At 34.2% G+C, this 18,534-nt stretch overlaps 1 protein-coding gene across 7 annotated transcripts in view; it reads left to right on the top strand.

Moving 5' to 3' along the window:
* CDC27 (cell division cycle 27) overlaps positions 1-17,220 on the top strand; it is a 59,303-nt gene extending 42,083 nt beyond the window's left edge. For 6 of the 7 annotated variants that reach the window (XM_054574896.1, XM_054574897.1, XM_054574893.1 and 3 more), the window contains 6 exons: positions 927-1,135; positions 4,161-4,278; positions 6,442-6,570; positions 11,873-11,947; positions 12,695-12,851; positions 14,218-17,220. In XM_054574896.1, coding sequence (XP_054430871.1) covers positions 927-1,135; positions 4,161-4,278; positions 6,442-6,570; positions 11,873-11,947; positions 12,695-12,851; positions 14,218-14,300 — 771 coding nt within the window. In that variant the 3' untranslated portion in view covers positions 14,301-17,220. Of the gene's footprint in view, positions 1-926; positions 1,136-4,160; positions 4,279-6,441; positions 6,571-11,872; positions 11,948-12,675; positions 12,852-14,217 lie in introns of all 7 variants that reach the window. The other variant, XR_008529279.1, reaches the window with a different exon arrangement.
* The last annotated feature ends 1,314 nt before the right edge of the window (positions 17,221-18,534 follow it).

Below are 18,534 nucleotides of genomic sequence, written 5' to 3'. Positions count from 1 at the left end.
TGATGTGAGAGAGAAATGTCTATAGGTTGCCTCTCATACCAGCTCTGACCGGGGACCAAACCCACACCCATGCACGTGCCCTGACCAGGAATGGAACCTAGTGACCTTTCACCTTGTGAGACAACATCCAACCAACTGAGCCACACCTGCCAGGGCTTTAATTGTCATTTTAAGACATAGACACAATTTATTTACATGCTGCAATCCTATAATAATTGTGTTTCAGTGCATCTCAAGAATATTTAATGATACTTTTATAACATATTTAAGCTTGGAATTTAAAAGCCAGTTTTTATTATTCCTGGTAGTTACGTTCTAGTCTCCATGAACAATGAGTTAGCAAATACTGAACCATTGCTCCTTAGGGAAATAAACACGTGCACACCACCCAGTTGTAAATTATAATCTTAAATCCTAAAAACAACTCACCCTGGTACATTCTATTTATTATACAAAAGAGAAAGTGAGGTGCAGAAGTGTTAAGGTGACTTTGCTGACGCTACCATACAAAGAGTGCCAGAGCTGGGATTCAAACTATCCACCTGGCCCCAGAACCTAAACTATCGCACTCCAGACACTGTCCCCCTACCATCTATCTTCTGGTCACTGATCTTCAAAAATGAGGCAGCGTGTTGCCCCCTTTTTTTTTTTTAACCTTAACTGAGAATGTGCCTGTTGGGCAACCTATGTTTTGGGTGCACTAAAGCACTGCAAGTATTAACTTGGGTTTTAAAATAAATTTTAGCAAGTAGTCAATTTTGCAAGTATGGGATCCATGAATAATGAGGATTGACTATATCTACTAAAACTCTTTAGTTTTTGTCTTTTTGTTCTAATTTTAGCCATATATTTTGTTTCGTTAGAAAAAAATAAAGCAAAAATTTAATTGTGCACTTTTTTGTTTGTTTTGTTTCCATTTTTTAAAGGCCTGGTGTGCTGCAGGGAACTGTTTCAGTTTGCAACGGGAACATGATATTGCAATTAAATTCTTCCAGAGAGCTATCCAGGTTGATCCAAATTATGCTTATGCCTATACTCTATTAGGGCATGAGTTTGTCTTAACTGAAGAATTAGACAAAGCATTAGCTTGTTTTCGAAATGCTATTAGAGTCAATCCTAGACATTATAATGCATGGTAAGTGCTAATAAAGTACAAAGGCAATGTCTTATTGATGGGGCTAATACTTAGTAATTTTTCTTGTTAGATATCTCTTGTTGTCAATTTGATTACTGGTTGATAATTTCTACCTTTAACAAACTCTTAAATTAACTGATGATAATATACAGAATACCAGATCGTTATACTCAACAATTTCAACCTTTTCTCCCACCAGACTTTTACAAATAATTGGTTTTGTTACTTTGATTTGTTACTTTTTCTTAGAAAACTAAAATGGTGATTAGGATGGAAAGTGGAGAGAAATAGTCTAATTCACCTGTTGTATAATAGAAAATAAACACTGAAAAATATCCACTAGTAGTTGCTCCTTGACTGTGTTCTAGTTTAAGTACTAGTTCTAGTTAATTAAGTTTATGAACTCAGGTATTCTAGTTTATTAAGTAATGTCTCTATTTTACTTCTTTGGACTTGAACACAAGTAGACAAATAGGAAGTTACTCCCTGGCTCATATTGTTATCGAACGAAGAAGACATAGGAATTTGTTCTTATTTCTGCCTCAACACTGTATTTACTGCTGATGTTTTGTTGTATTTTTCTTGACTGACTGAGCAGTTAAGATACCAAAAAGTGTTATTTTGGTATTGTAACTCTGGTAGATTTTTTTATATAAGATGTAGTTTTTGTTTTTAATCTTTTGGGTTAATCATTACAGCAGTTGAATGTTACTCTGTTTTCTCTCTAAATCTGAGACATTAGATTCCTAAAATATAGTTTTTGATTTATGTATATATATTTTAAAGATTTTATTTATTTTTAGAGAAAGTGGAAGTGAGGGAGGAGGAGATAAACACTGATGTATGAGAGAAACACTGATGTGTGAGAGAATCATCGATCAGTTGCCTCTCACATACCCCCTACAGGGGACCTGGCCTGCAACCCAGGCATTTGCCCTGACTGGGAATTGAATCGGCAACCTTTCGGTTTGCAGGACAACAACCAACCCACAGAGCCACACCAGCCAGGGCAATTTATGTATACTTTTAATGGATTTTATCTCATTTCTAAGTAGCTAACATTGCTTATAAGATGGCCTGATAAGGGCTAGCTAGCTTCTGCTGATATATTAAACAGTCAGGCCGTGCCAACACTGACTCTCTTCACATAAATATACAGTTCTTTGATAGCTTAAGAATTCAGTGCTTATAGAACTGTTGTTTTTTAGATCTGTAGATAGGACATGTGTTGTTTTTTAGATGCTTTATTTCCTTCTTATAAACCTTCACCATATCAAAAATTACGTTGTAAAAATAATTCTCATTTGGTAAAAAAAGGAGTATTCAGACTGACAGGCTTTTACTAGGAAGAATTTAAATATTGAGGTATTTGGTTAACTATGTTTCTAACTAAACATTAAATAAATTTATTATTCCAAGTCCAAAGTAGTCTTTTTTTTCTTATTCCCACCTTCACCATTATTAATACAGAGCTTTTTATGCCCTTTCTTCACCTCTAACACCATTATAATGATAAAGAAAGCCACTCAAAGCAAATACGGTGTTCATTTTTTCTTACTCATTTGGTGCTTATTTCCCAGCATCGTTATCTAGCTATAGCCAAGAGAGGTCTCCTTAATGTAAATGAGTCACACAACTTAATGTGCCATTCATTACATAGCCTTTAAAATGTATAATTTTGAGGTCTATGTGGAGCCTTTAAAAATTAGAATTTTTAAGTCTATACATTTTGAAGTCTATAGGAGCATGTTTTTGATACAGTAAGAGGAGAAGAAGTAAGAGAGAAGCTGAACATGACAATATACAATTATAATTATATAAAATAGGTATGTACACATTTCGACAAAGAATATGGGAATAGCATTGTTAGGAGTTTAGGGTTTTAGAATCAGAAAGGAAGGATCTGGTTAGAATCCTTATTAGCTGCACATACGAGGTCTGTCCAGAAAAAGTTCAGCCACTGTTAATATAGCGAGAACGGTTTGCATGACATCGATGTTACCTGTAGCTAAGGAAAGTGGACTGGAATGCGAATGCATGAAAAATGATGCCTTCACTGTACTAGTTAGTAGGGACAATTGACTCCATTGAGTGAGTGTGTGTACTGTGTGGCTGTCACATTCAAAATGACTGAGCGAGTAGAGCAACGAGGCTGCATCAAATTTTGCATTAAGCTTGAACATTCCTCCGAGGAAACTATTCAGATGATTCAGAAGGCCGAAACTATGGGCAACTGGTGATTGGCAGCTTCATTACAACAACGCACCCGCTCATGTATCACGTATGTCTCATGCGGAGTTTTTTGGCTAAATGTCAAATCACCCAGATGACTCAGCCCTCCTACAGCCCAGATTGGATGACCTGCAACTTCTGGCTTTTCCCAAAACTAAAATCCCCTTTGCAAAGGAAGAGATTTCAGACTATTGATGAGATTCAGGAAAATATGATTAGGCAGCTGATGGTGATTGGGAGAATGTGAGTTCCCAAGGAGCCTACTTTGAAGGGGACTAAGGCACCATTGTCCTATGTACAATATTTCTTGTATCTTTTTTCTACTTCAATAAATGTCTCTATTTTTCATTTTACATGGCTGGATACTTTCTGGACAGACCTTGTATTGGGCAAGTTAATTTAACTTCTCTAAGCTTCAATTTCTTTATTTGAAAATGTGAATGATAACAGTACCTATTTCCTTGGTTCCTCCTAGGATTAAATGAGATAATTTACATAAGGAATTTAACAAAATTATTGGCACATGCATAATAACTATCAGTAAAAAATACCTATTAAATCTAGATTGTAGTAGTTTAAGGATGTGGCTTCTTTTTTCCCACATTGTCAGTTTAATCTGAGTGATTGATTTGATTTATTGTTTTTTACTTGTAAAAGTGACTTGTCTAAAATGCTTGAATGATTTTTCTATTTTTCTACTGGTTTATTAGATTCCGTACATGATTCTTTTATTAGTTGAGCTAAATTAGCCACCACAATTTATATACCTAAAATTATACTTTTACAATTTCAGGTATGGTTTAGGAATGATTTATTACAAGCAAGAAAAATTCAGCCTTGCAGAAATGCATTTCCAGAAAGCACTTGACATCAACCCTCAAAGTTCAGTTTTACTTTGCCACATTGGAGTAGTAAGTAGCTTTCTAAACATTGTTCAACTCCCTCTTGAAATGTGTTATTTGCTTAATTGCCATAATAAAAATTATTTTTATTATTATTATTATTGCTTTTTGTTATCATTGTTATTCTTGAAACAGTGTCCTGGGTTCTTTTATAGCCAAAAATATCACCTTTTTCTTAGCATAAAGAGAAATAACTGGAGTACCCTCATCTCTTGGGCAAGTCAGTTTTTCTGAGCTGCTTTTTTATGAATGACAATACCATCTTGCTTACCCCATAGGGTTCTTAAAAGGTTTATGTGAGATAGTTCATATTTTTTAAAGTACTTTTCTATATTAATATTTAGCTCCAAATTTAGTAATTAATATTTTAAGGCAAATGGTTTTCTGTGTTTTAGCCTCTAAGTGATATAGGTATGTTAGAGCTAATTAAAATTCTTATAAGGCAATGTGGATTACCAATTTTATATTTGTATTTTTTAAATGTACTTATAAATTGTGCTTTGATAGGAGAAAAGGTACGTTTGCTTTTTAAAATCTCATTTATTAGTTTCTCTGTAAGCATAGTGCCCTAAGTTTTTGTTCCTGTTCTCTCACTCTGCTCTCCTCTGTCTTTCCCACTCCTGACCCTTTATTTTTCTCTTAGCAAGTTTGGTTTTGTAGGAATATGCATACAATATGAGGAAATCATGATCTTTGAAATTTTACTTTTCACTTTTGGGGAAGAATTGTAGTTCTTTATATTTTTTTTAAAAGTTGACATGGTAAATTTTATAATTAGATACTATACAAAAATATAGAGAAAATATATTAACTTAAAATATATATTTTTGTCACTTAAGGTGAAGAAATCAAAGTTGGGTATCTTTTCATGGATGCCTTTTAGTAAAGTTGGACATTTTTTAAAGTAGGCTTTCTTTTAAAGTTATTGTGAAAGAGATTGTTTTTAACACTTTGAGTGGTTTATTGGAAGAAGTTTTCATATAAGAAGATATGCTTTTCTCTCTTAGAGAACTAGTATTTAGGATTTTGGTCCTGTGGACAGAGTTGGCCACATGTAGTAATAACCTTCTGCAAAGATCATTGCATAAGTGAATTTAGCAACCAATACTGGCAGTACCTACCTCACATTCTTGCCACAATGAAATTGTTAAAGTTGCATATCCACTCACTCTACTTTATTTTTAATATTCAGTTCATCCAAGGAGGAACACAGCAGAATATGAGTATGTACACATGAATGAATAGTGAGGATTGGGGGTTTTTTTAGGTTATTTAAAATAAATTAGTGCCCTGGCTTGGTGGGTCGGTTGGCCAGACCATCATCCCATGCACCAAAAGGCTGTGGTTTTTATCCACAGTCAAGGTACATACTTAGGTTGCGGGTTCAATACCCGATCAGGGCGCATACGCCATCAATGTTTCTCTCTCACATCAATGTCTCCCTCTGTCCCCTCCCTCACTCCCTCCCTTCTTCTTTCTCTAAATCAATAAATACATCTTCGGGTAAGGATTAAAAATAAATAAATAATTTCCAAGTATTACAGATGAATGGTTTTCAAATATATAAGACAGAATTATTTTTACAATAAATTCCTAAATAGTTAAAAGTGAATTAGTTCTGAGTGAAACAAGGTTACCAAGGTTTAGAGGCAAACCCTCTAGGGATTTTGAACACAGTTTTAAAAAACTTAATACACTAATTAGAGGACCATAATAGACATGTTGCAATTTTAGTATTATCTAGCTAATTAGTACAGATTTTCTTGTGAAAGGAAAACCCAACTATTTCTGGTCTTTTAGACTTAAAGGTAACCAAATACCTTCTCTAAAGATAGAACCTTGATTATCATGATGGCTATGTAATGGTGAATTGGGCTCCCGAGGACCTAGGGTCTGATCCCAAAGCAAGTTATTTAACATCTCTGGACTTTAGTATTCTCATCTATAAAGTGAAGCAGTTGAACTAGAGTAGGAAGCGATTTTAGAGATACTCTATTAACAGTTTGATAATCAGTTAAACCCACTTAACCTAGTGGACAATCCAGTGAAACCATACAACTGTATCTCTAGTAGTGTTGTTATCTTTTTGTTGGTTTTGAGTCATATTATTTGGTTCTACCTTTTTTCAAAAATAACAAAAGGGAACATTAATAGGATCTTTCTTTCTAACAGGTTCAACATGCCTTGAAAAAATCTGAGAAGGCTTTGGACACCCTCAACAAAGCCATTGTTATTGATCCTAAGAACCCTCTATGCAAATTTCACAGAGCCTCAGTTTTATTTGCAAATGAAAAATATAAGGTAAGAGATATATATCTTAATGGTCTTCAGGTTCCTATTGCTTAAGAAGCTTTGCCCCTTTTTTTTAATAAGCTAAGACTTATTTATACTTTACTTTTTATCTCAGTTAATTTTCCCCATTTTAAAAAGCTATTAATTTCATTGTCTTTCCAATTTCATTCTTGAAATACTCATAGGAAGGATGGGTTTGTGGATATTTAGGAATATGTGGTTATCCCGTGTAAAGATTCCATATATAGAAAGGCACTTTTTCCATCAGGGAGTTTTAAGATTTTATTTCTTTATTTTTAGAGAGAGGAGGAGGAAGGGAAAAAGAGAGGGAGAGAAACATCGATGTGAGAAACATCAATTTTTACCTGTTCGATTCCCGGTCAGGGCACATGCCTTGGTTGTGAGCCGGTCCCTGAGCTAGGGGTGTGAGAGAAGCAGCCAGTCATTGTTTCTCTCCCTCTCTTTCTCCATCACTTCCCTTCCCTCTGAAAATAAATAAATAAAATCTTTTTTAAAAATCACAAAAATAATACATATTGAGTACATAAAGGAAAAGTATGGAGAGTTATAACGTGAGCTTATATCAAAGGAGACTAGGTATAGTCTGACATGTTTCTCTCATCTCACTCTGTTTTTCAAATTATGGAGCTGTAGCATGAAAAAAAGTAGTGAGGAAAGAAGATCAGGAAAGTTGAGAAAGCGAAGAGGCGTAAAGTAACATGGCATTTTTGTTATCATTTACTCAATCATAAACCACGAATACCAAGTTTTGGTTTGAAAATTCGGGTTACTTTTTAATACATTCAGGCTCTTCTTACTAAAAGGAGCAAACACTTACCAAATACACACACTGACACACACACACACACACACACACACACACTATAGTATATATACATATATATACAAAATTTAAGTGCACAGAAAAACTTGGACCAAGTAATTCATTTTAGTATTTAGTAGACTCTTTCCTTACTAGAAATCTGTTCTTCTTGGACATGTTGAAATTTGCTGAAAATTAAAAATGCAATACCAGAAATAAATTTTTAAGAATTAAATAGAACTGAATATAATTTCAAGACTACTGAAATTATATAAAGGAATCAAATGTGTAATTTATTCTTTGTCATTAGTTGTGCTTTATTTTTCTTTTTGAAGAAGCAGATGTCTAATCTTACTGTTTTGTCCTTTTAATATAACTCCTTTTAATTCTAATAAATATTTTTCAACTTTTAACTTACCCTTTGAGGTGCTATAATTGTAATTAAACATCTGTTTTCATGTTTTTTTGCTTCATTGTACTTCTTTAGATATGTGGTCAGGTTCTTCAATTGAAGGAAATAATTCAAATTATTTTTCTTAGAGCCATTTTAATGCCAACACGCCTACCAGGTACGCCATATAAATCATCCATGTACTGCTTCAAGAAGCCCAAGTTCTGATCTGACCCATTGTCCAAGCTACAAGGGTTGTCGCCATTTTTTAGTACCAGCTTGGGGTTTGGCTATATTATAATATCTACTCTGATGCATGGATTGGATTTAGAGACTATATCTAATATACTTATATTAAAATAACACAAAAAGGGCCATCAGGAAAAGTTATTGATTGCTTATGAAATGTCTTGGCTCTAAAATGAAAATCAAATAGTGTCAGCAGGTTACTTCAGCATATCTGTGGCAAAACATTGCTAAACACCACCCTATTTTAATATGTTGTACTGATATCTAATCATGGAAGTATCAGGTCTTTTAAGGCAAAAATGAGAATTGTAATGAAAAGTTAGACACTATTTCTCATGAGTTGGGGGAATGATAGATGCATAAAATTTTGATAACAATTATAAAGTGCACACATGGAAAGAAAACTGTACGTGATGCAGTAGTGGAGAGGGATTGGGATGCGTTTTCCTGAGTAAGATTTCTGTGAAGCAGTGGTTCTCCAAGATGATCTGGGAACTTCTGGAGGTCCCCAAAAACTCTTTCAAGAAGTCCACAAGTTCAAAATTATTTTCATAATAATATTTAGATGTTATTTGCCTTTTTCATTCTCACAAATGTACAGTGGAATTTTCCAAAAGCAAAATGACATGATATAACAGGTTAAATACAGAAGCCTAGAAGAGAGTCCAGATGTCTTCTTTTATCCAGAGATTTGCCAAAATGTTAAGCAGTGCCACTCTTCACTGACTTATTGTCAACTAAAAAGTTACTTTTAATTAAAAAATATTACATGTTAACATGAAATGGGCTTATTGTTACCATTAAATTAATAATGGATCAACAAAAAATGTTAATTTCTCATTGATAGCTATAACCCACATTAACAAAAATTCTTTGGGTTTGGGTTACTCATTAAGCTTTAAGTGTATAAAGAGGTCTGGGGACCCAAAAATGTGAGAACTGCTGCTTTGCAAAATTAAAAGCAGTCTCAGTCTTCTTCATTGTGATGCACAGTAATATCTGATAGGTGTAATTGAGTGGTCTTAAGTAGCTAATATCCATGACCACAGATCTTTCATTTTGCTACTCTATTCCATGTATATTTTATAACATTAACACAATGAAAGGAAAAAAGAACAGTCTACCTCATAGAATCTTCCTCATTTGTAATAAATCTTTCATTTCCTGACATGCAGGTGTGATTCTCAGGCACACTCAGCCTGGCAATCCATTGAGTTTAATTCTCTTGGGTTGCCAGCAGTTGCGAAGAGGGTACTGTGTGAAGGACTCACTGGAGCCCCCTACATATACTCGTGTAAAAAACAGCATTTTAAACAATACACTGCCTGTGAAAGTGTGTGTGTTTTGCCTTCACTCTTCTTTTTTATTCCTCTTCTTATTGTAGAAAATTTCAAATATCACTATAATAACAAATCCTTGTGAACCTACCACCCAGCTACTTTCACACTACTTCACACAAAAAAGATTTTAAATAAATCTTTTATTTTAGATAATGCTAATAAAAAGTTACAAAAGCCAAGAAATTAAATTTGGTTGTAGGCTAAGGGAGATGGTGTATAAAATTTTTGGAACTGTGAAATAAGATTAGTTCCTCATTCTTTATACCTTTTTAGAGAAATAAAAACTAAAGTCTTATACCAATCAGTGAAGAGATTCCCTTATGTTATTAAATTCCATAATGCTCTGATCCTCTGATACCTTTTTAGCCAATGATCTTTGATCACTGCTTTATTCTTTATATCTTCTTGGAGGGGATTTTGTCAATGAAAGTAATGTGCTTGTTACAAAAAAATTCAAATAATATAAAAATTAAAAAAATACAATGTTGAATATGCCTCATAACCTTATTCTCGGGGGAGGGGAGGAGCACTATTAATAGCTCAGAATATATATCTCCAGATACCTTTTTTCATTTTGTATATTTTTTATTTGTATATTTTTTAATTGTAACAGTGTAGGCTTAAACTATTGCAGTAGGCAGAACAATGGCCTTCAAGGATGTCAATGCCCTAATCGTTGGTACCTGCAAATATGTTACCTTACATGGCAAAAAAAAAGATTATAAATGTGATTGAGCTGGGGGGGATAGGCTGGATTATTCAGATGGCCCCAATCTAATCCTAGCTGTAGTCAGAACCAGCATATGAAGGACTCAACCTGCATTTGCTGCCTTTAAAATGGAGGAAAGAAGCAACAGATCAAGGAATGTGGGTGGCCTATGGATGAAGAGAAAGGGATGGAAACAGTCCCTCCAGAAAGGAAGGCAGCCAGGCCAACACCTTGATTTTAGCCCAGTGAGACTTATATTGGACTTTTAATCTAAAGAACTACAAAAAAAAGTCTTATTTTAAGCCATCAAATTTGTGTTAACATGTTATGACAGAAGTAGGAAATTAATACAGCTACAAATACAATTCTACAACTTGTTTTTTTCACTTAACACTCCTGTGAATAGGTATTTGATATTGTGTTTCTCTTTTTTATTAACCTAATTTATATTGGATTTGTTTTACTTCAAAGAGGTATAGAGATAAAAAACAAAAAGTAGATAAAACTCTATGGATATTAAAGGGAAAGAAAGCATAATATTTATAATGATAGAAATCTCCGAAAGTAGAGAAAGCTACCAAGAAAAAAAAGGCTCCTCTTCTCCCACAAACTCCCTCAATTATCCTCTCCCTCAAGGTAAACCATTCTTACCTTGTGTAGGGGTATATATATATATATATGGATTTCTGCCAGGTGGGAAAAAAAAAGAGAAATTCATGCATATGCCCACATAAATGTATTTATAAAATATTTACGCAAATATCTACGGAACTGTATTTGTATGTTTGATATGCATGTTTTGTTACAAAACAGTACTATACATACTCTTGCATCTTGCTTTTGTTTTTTTTAACTTACAGTTGAGCACCTACAGATCTAGTGTTTCATAGAGGATGGATCATAAGTTATTTAATGAGGCTATGATTAGATACCCCTTGATTGCTTATAGTGTTTTGCAGTAACATGTTGAGTTGCCTATAAAGATGATTCAGTGAACTTTTTGGAGTGTATCCCTGGAACAAATTCCTAAGAGTGTGATTACTAAATCAATGATTACATGCAGTTTTTAAGTTAATAGGTCATGCTAAATTATCCTCACGAACAGTTTGCATCAATTTACATTTCCACCCTCAGTTATAAGAATTTCTGATTCCACTCACTTGTGGAAAGTTTATGTAACAGCAAATTTTTTTGTCTGTTTACTAGGTAAAAATGGACAGTATATCATTTCAGGGGCTAGTTCTGTTTTTAATCATCATACAGTTTCTTTAAATACAAATAGTAATTTTCCTATCTTTCCCTTCAATCTTCCCAACCCTGTAGCAATAGTCAAAAGATTACCAGATGGCTTTAATTCAATTCAGAGGGACATCTTTGAGGCTCTTAAACATTAGTGAAAATGGCGGGTTGATACACAAAGCTTAGTGTTTGAGTCAGGAGTAAGGTGTATAAATGGAACTTGGGAATTGTTTTGTTCTGCAATTTAGTTTTCAAAACATACACAATGTGATGGAGCATTGTTATTTTCAATAAAATAGTGACAACAACAAGGGTTGTCACTACCTGAATGTGTGTGTGTTTTCAATATACTCTGGTAAATTCCTGTCATTTTTTCATTCTCATTGTCGTAAGTACTTTTCATGCATTTTATTTTCACAGTGAGAAGAATCAGTGCAATAAGGAAATGCATTCATTAAGATCTAGTGAGCTTTAGCTAAGAGGATTTGGGAAATCACTTGCTTAGTCAAAATTTTGTAAAAATTTGCTCATATTGTTTTTCTTTGCTTTTTTTTTTTCAGTCTGCTTTACAAGAACTTGAAGAATTAAAACAAATTGTCCCCAAAGAATCTCTGGTATACTTCTTAATAGGAAAGGTAAAGATTGGGGCCATGGTCCTGAGCTGCGGCTTTCATAACAAATATTAACTCCTGGAGAATAAATATAATACTTCTTGTGCAACATTTGTGAAGCGAATTCAACAAGAGTTCTGAACTAACCTGGGAATAAACAATGGATTTAGATTTAACATTTACAAAGATAATATCCTACTGAAGGGTCAGGGATTCACATCCCATAATCCTAACCCTATTATGGCTTTAGATGTATATTAACACTTGCAGCCAATAGCCAGTAATGAGTTCATAACTTGAGACTACCTTATGGAAAGCCCTTAGTTTCCAATTATCAATAAAATACTTTCCAAAAGAAGAAAAAGAAAAATAATATTTTTCTGGGCTTCCAGATACCAATTGATTAAGGTAGTTGGGAACAGTAAACAGATATTGAGAGTTGAAGTAACTCCATTTAAAATCGGTGTGAATGAATGCTAATCAAGCAGTTTATAGTCCATTTCTTTCCACTGTCATTGTTCCATTCAGAGTGAGTCTTTATTGGAATCTCACTACCTGAGGGAGGTAGGCAAGGAATTCTAAAGATTAATATCTGAATGTATTAAAAGGAACTCAAAAGTTGGCACGAGTTCTTCTACAGGATGAAAATAGTCTCATCAGAATGGGTTTGTAGCACATAAATTGGGACCCAAATTCAATTATAAATGTTTAGGATTTTGTAGTTGAAGCTCACAACTTAATGAAAAATGTAGTGCTGCTGTTTATTTTTAGGTTTACAAGAAGTTAGGTCAGACGCACCTCGCCCTGATGAATTTCTCTTGGGCTATGGATTTAGATCCTAAAGGAGCCAATAACCAGATTAAAGAGGCAATTGATAAGCGCTACCTTCCAGATGATGAGGAGCCAATAACCCAAGAAGAACAGATCAGTAAGTATCATCCATGTACACTAGGTTTGTTTGTGGTCACTCAAACCAGAGAGCTAATGAAACACCACAACAGAGACAGGTAACATGGAGCAGATGTTTCTTTAATATTATTATTCTAATCATGGTATATTCTTTATAACAAATGGAATTTTGGGGAACTCTAGCAAAGTGATAAAATACGAAAGTACATATGAAGTCACATAACTAGTCTCAGTAGTGGTTCAAGTTTGCTATGTGACTTTGACAAATTCATTGCAGATTTTTACCTGGTCCTCAGTTTATATTTGACTATGTGAATGCCTGCCTTATCTGCTTTGTAGGAATATAGTGCGGGGAAAAGAGGTGATAGATGTGATGGTATATGGAAACTAAGTGCTAAGCAAATGAATAATAAATTTAGCACATTTTAAGTTATCGGCAGATCTGTAGTAGTGGCTATTCAAATTCTGAGTACCTCTGGCAAATCCAAAATCCAAATATATATATGTATGTATGTATGTATGTATAGCTAGATATATATGTATGTATAGCTATAGATACAAATCAAGGGCTCAAGAAAAGAAGAGGAACAAAGAATTATAGTTTAAGGCAGTAGGTATCCCCAAATTGAGTGTAAATCTCAAAATAACTAGTGAGAGCCAAGACTAAATGTATCAACACATATATTTTTTTACCCTCACTAGAGGACCTTCTTTTTTTGGCTGCCTTTTAGAGAGAGAGAGAAGCATCTATATGAGAGAGAAACATCAATTGGTTGCTTTCTCACTTACACCTCGACTGGGTTATGGGTCTGTTCCCTGACCAGGAATTGAACCTGCAACCCTTCAGTTATGGGACACTCCAACCAACTCAGCCACACTGGCCAGGGCTGTGTCAATATATTTAATAAAAGAATTGAATAACTTCTTATGAAATAAACTAAGATGACTTTATCCCAGAAAATTTGGTGAAAGGCTTTAATTAAAATTATAATTTCTATAATCCAAATAATCCTTTTTAAACTGAATATTAAATTCTATATTTCTGTGGACTAGCAGGGACTATCCCTAAAGTGGAGGAAATGTCAGTCTTTTTTTAATGCCCCAGAAAACTAGTTCTAATTCCTAGGATAGGAATAAGGAATTCATTAGAGAGAGGCAGTTTAGTAGTTAAAACTTTAATTAAAGGTTAAATGAAATAAACTAATCTCAGGCCTTGTTATAAAATAAGGACCTTGAATTATATTTTATTGAAGGATATCAGGATTTTTAAGAGCCTTTATTTAAGATCTCATTTCTATAAGTACAGTAGTTTTCCTTACTTCCTGAACCAACAAGAGATATTTGTCAGATACCTTACTGTAGACTTTTGTTTGATTGTTTTAAAGTGGGAACAGATGAATCCCAGGAGAGCAGCATGACAGATGCGGACGACACACAACTTCACGCTGCTGAAAGTGATGAATTTTAACTTCTGGAAATCAGACTTTTACAACTGGATGTGTGACTAGTGCTGACATGTTTCTTGTCCCTCCATATACCGAGTCTTCACTCTCGAGCCGGCAGTGTCGTCATCCATTATTATGCCATGAGTGTGCCACTTTCACTGGACCCTGACTGTACACAGAATGAAAGGCAGTGCAATATTTAGCTGCTAACAAGACTGGCTCTTCACCAGTATGAATGACAATTTAGGGGGTAGGGTGGGGAACTTTCTTTTTTCTTTAATCTCCCTTTGTTGGAAAACTATCATGGAAGGAAGAGTTGTTTTATCTTGAAGGAACCATTAGATATGGAAAATAGTGATGAACCAGAATTTCTTGGTCATTATTCCAGAATTTTGTTTTTATTTGGTTCTGTTCCTGATAAACAGAGTGACTGACCTTCATTTCTAGGTTCTTCAAGAATGGTGTTAGCAAGTGCCAGATGGAACAATAAAAGACATTGCCTATAACAGAATAACTTGATTGCCAAGGAATGTAAATTACCGTAAACTTGCAGTGTCTCCCATAAAGGAATGTAATGGGCATATTGGGACTCATGTAGGAATCAAATATCCCTCCATACAGTGTACACTTATTTTTGGCAAAAATGCTTTAATGTCTAACCAAGAATGTTAATTTATTCATCTTGCTTCAAAGTATTGATCATTGTTATCTTGGTATTGCAAACTTTAAAGTTGGTCCTTACCATATTGCCTCTTCTGTGAGTTCTGTGGGATCACCTTTAACATTCAGAGATGATAGAGTGGTTGCCCATCAAAAAGCCAAAACAAGACCCTTAATAACCATTTAAGTTCACCGTAGGAATCAAAATGAAAACACTAAAGTAGAGAGATTTTAAGAGATCATGATAGTGAAAGCCTTAATACAATCAGAATTGTACCATAACCTTGAATCTATATTTGTTCAAGACGGTATGCCTTTGACTTTTCTAAGTGTTTAAGCAGGGTGCAAGAATGTACACTCACCTTTGTTTGAGATCATTTCTATTCTTTTTGGCTCTCTCTGCTTCAGATTATTTTCAGTAATGTGAATCATCAAAACGTTTACTGAGAGTGATTGGGTTTAGAATATGGGAAATTTTTAGCCGGAAGAAAAGAAGTTCTTAATGAAGGAGATGAGTTCTCTCCTGGATTTGTCATAATATAGGTTGGTGTCTGGGGAATGGCCACAATTTTTAAGATCTAATTATGCGGAATAAAGCGGGAATAATTGGAATTTCACAGTAACAGATTTAAAGTCTTAAATTGTGTATCTCCTTTATTGTATGTAATGTATTGAAATTTTTAGAGAAACTTTAGTTAATGTTTTATTAAGTGCCAATGTCAGAATATAACAAATTTTAATTTCTTATGAATGACAGGCCTACAGTTACTATTTTGGATTCTTTGATGAAGGACAAACTTATCTACTGGTTACCTGTATTAGTCAAGCTGTGAAAATGAGGTGGATTATAGGAGATGTGAAAAAATTTAGCCTGCAGACTCAGTAATTTGCTGTCATTTACTGTTAACCTGCTCATTTAAATGTGGATTAGATACCATTATAAATTAATTCAAGTCAGAGTCTTAGATAAGGTATTTGGAGCCAGAGAGGTATTTAACAGAATTTCCTATCTAAATCTTTGTATATATATGCTGCCCCCAAAAAACAATTTATAAGAAAAAGGAAAGGTTGGGAGTAAATGAATATCATTAAAAATTCCCGAAGGCCAGCACTTGGATTCTAACAAATATTCCATTTTATTATCCATTAGTTCTGTAATATTTAATTTTATATTCTTTTATTTTTTTAATTGATAAATCATAAGCCAGCTGTATAACAGTATCAAATATAGAGTTTCATAGAAAGCTTCAACCTGGGCTCCATGTTACAAAGCCTAGAGAAAGGTAAGCTCAGAAAATAATTTGCTGATATATAATTAGTTATCTTTCTGTAGTAAGAATTTATGTCCTATGCCAGAGGTGAGAGACTTTCTGGTACTAATTTTGAGACCAAGGATAAAAGGATAGTTGTGGAGGGCACACTGTGGCAATGGTTGACTGAGGGACACTGAGCCCAAGCTTGGCCTGATTTTATTTTTCCTCACTCTTTCCAAGTCATTTAGGTATTTGAAGTCCCATTACCCACTTAGTAACTCTTTCCAGCTCTCTCGCTCTCTCCCCCCCACCCTCGCCTCTTTTCTTTGCACGTGGAATGGGGATCAAACAACCAGAAGAGGACATACATTTTCATAAAGCAAATTGTTTGCTTCAAATTTTAGAAGTTACTTTGAAGGAAATTAAAAATACTAAGTACTTGGACATCTCTCTCTCTCTCTCTCTCTCTCTCAGCTTTTCACTCATATACACATATGTATACACACACACTTTCAGAAGTTATGTTGTGGCATTGGATATTTTTCACCCTTGGAAATGGTTCTTAACTCTGGGATTTTAAAATATTTTTTCAAGAAAACAATGGTACTCAAAATAATGAAAGGTGGTCCCTACATTTTCTGTATTTCATTATTTTAAAATTTTTATTTTTCCAAGAACTGCAAGTGACATTTGAACCATGCTGCTGTTGTACCTTAAACAAAAACTCAGTGATAACCAGTATTTAGTCTATTAAAAATGCTCTTTTTGAAGAAAAAAGTTTGGAAGTCTCTGATTAGCCAGAGTATTGTATGGGTCTTCACTGAGGGATATAGTGACCCGTTTTCTTTGTGAAAACCTGGGAAAATGCAAGTGTGGGTGTGATGTGTGTGTTCTATTTGCATTGAAACAATGTAATTTTGTGTCTTCTTTTTGCTTTTCCTGACTTAATTCAGAAATTGTACAGTCTTGGGGGGGAGTCTTTTGTTAATATATTTGCAATTCATTAAAGGATATGGAGAATCCAAATAAATTACTTTTGAAAGCAGTTTATAATCAAGTTGTTAAAGCTATATAAGAGCTGTGCAATCTGTATTGTTATAGTAAGGCACAGCAAAATAGTGAAAGGTTACAGTTTTATGTTCCACAAAAGTCTAAGGTAATGTTTAATTTTTTTTTACTTACACCCTCTTTATACACACACACACACACACTCCTTTTTTAGTATTATTTGGAATTTCAAAATAAATATTGTGACAAAAAATGGTAATTTTTAGAATATATATATATATTTTCAAACTGTAGAAGCCCCTTGACAGCAGCTGCTACTTTGCAAGTAAACTACATACTCTTTACTCATGTGATTCCTGAAATTCCTTTAAAAGGGACACAAAGCTTTTTTTGTTGCAATTAAAATAGGTTTTAAAAATCAAGATCTGAAAGAAGTAGAATATAAAAACTAAATTTTACTCTAGCTTGATATCTTGGAGAAAGTAGAGAGAGCTGAAGAGTTTTGTCCGGACATGACAGGGTTAGCCCCAGGGAGAAACACATGAAATGGGATGAGCCAGGCAGACCAGAGCAAACCAGGGTCCCCAACCTTCCCGAGGGCTGCCGTGTACTGTCAGCTGGACAGGGATAACTAGAAGTGTAGACAGGAAGTAGTATTTGGCTCATTTAGTTGCTAATTAATGGTTTGTGAAGGTTTGTTATAGGGTTTATTTTTATAAGTGCAAACTGCTAAATAGCCATTTTTAATGAGATCATGATGTGCGCTGTGTAGCTTAATTTTTGTACAATATTTTCAATCCTCAGCCCTATACGATAGGTATTTCTCCATTTTACAAAAGAGAAAACTGAGGCTCAGCTATTAGATGACAGAGAGCTGAACACTTTCTGGCAGAGTATGTTCAAATCCTTTATTTAATTTAGGACTTACTCTGAAAGTGTCAAATTGTGTAATGTTAACTGTTAGGTATCCTTTCTATCATTTTTAAGTTGTCTACTGTAGATGCTCAGGTTTTACAAAGGAAACATTATTAATCATAGATTCAGATCTATCATACACATAGTTCTTTGATGGGGCTTTGATCTGTATCCTGCCTCTCTACTTCTCACACTGAAATTGAAAGTATGTTACCCCTTCCTTGAGTGACTAGAATTTGCTTTCAAATAGAAAATTTAAATCTTCAGTTTTCTTTTAGTTCTTACGTGTTTTCTTACCAATTTCCCCCATCAAAAGCATTCTTCCTATCTTCAACACCCCCAAAATAGAATATGCAGTTTGGGGCTAAAAGCCGTATCTGAGAAAATTCAAGTTCTTGAAAATGCATACATAATGTTTCAC

This window comes from Pteronotus mesoamericanus, unplaced genomic scaffold, assembly GCF_021234165.1.
Source record: "Pteronotus mesoamericanus isolate MK-2021 breed Mesoamerican mustached bat unplaced genomic scaffold, CSHL_Meso_final contig_269, whole genome shotgun sequence".
Lineage (NCBI taxonomy): Eukaryota > Metazoa > Chordata > Mammalia > Chiroptera > Mormoopidae > Pteronotus > Pteronotus mesoamericanus.
This window is presented reverse-complemented; position numbering and strand designations above follow the sequence as displayed.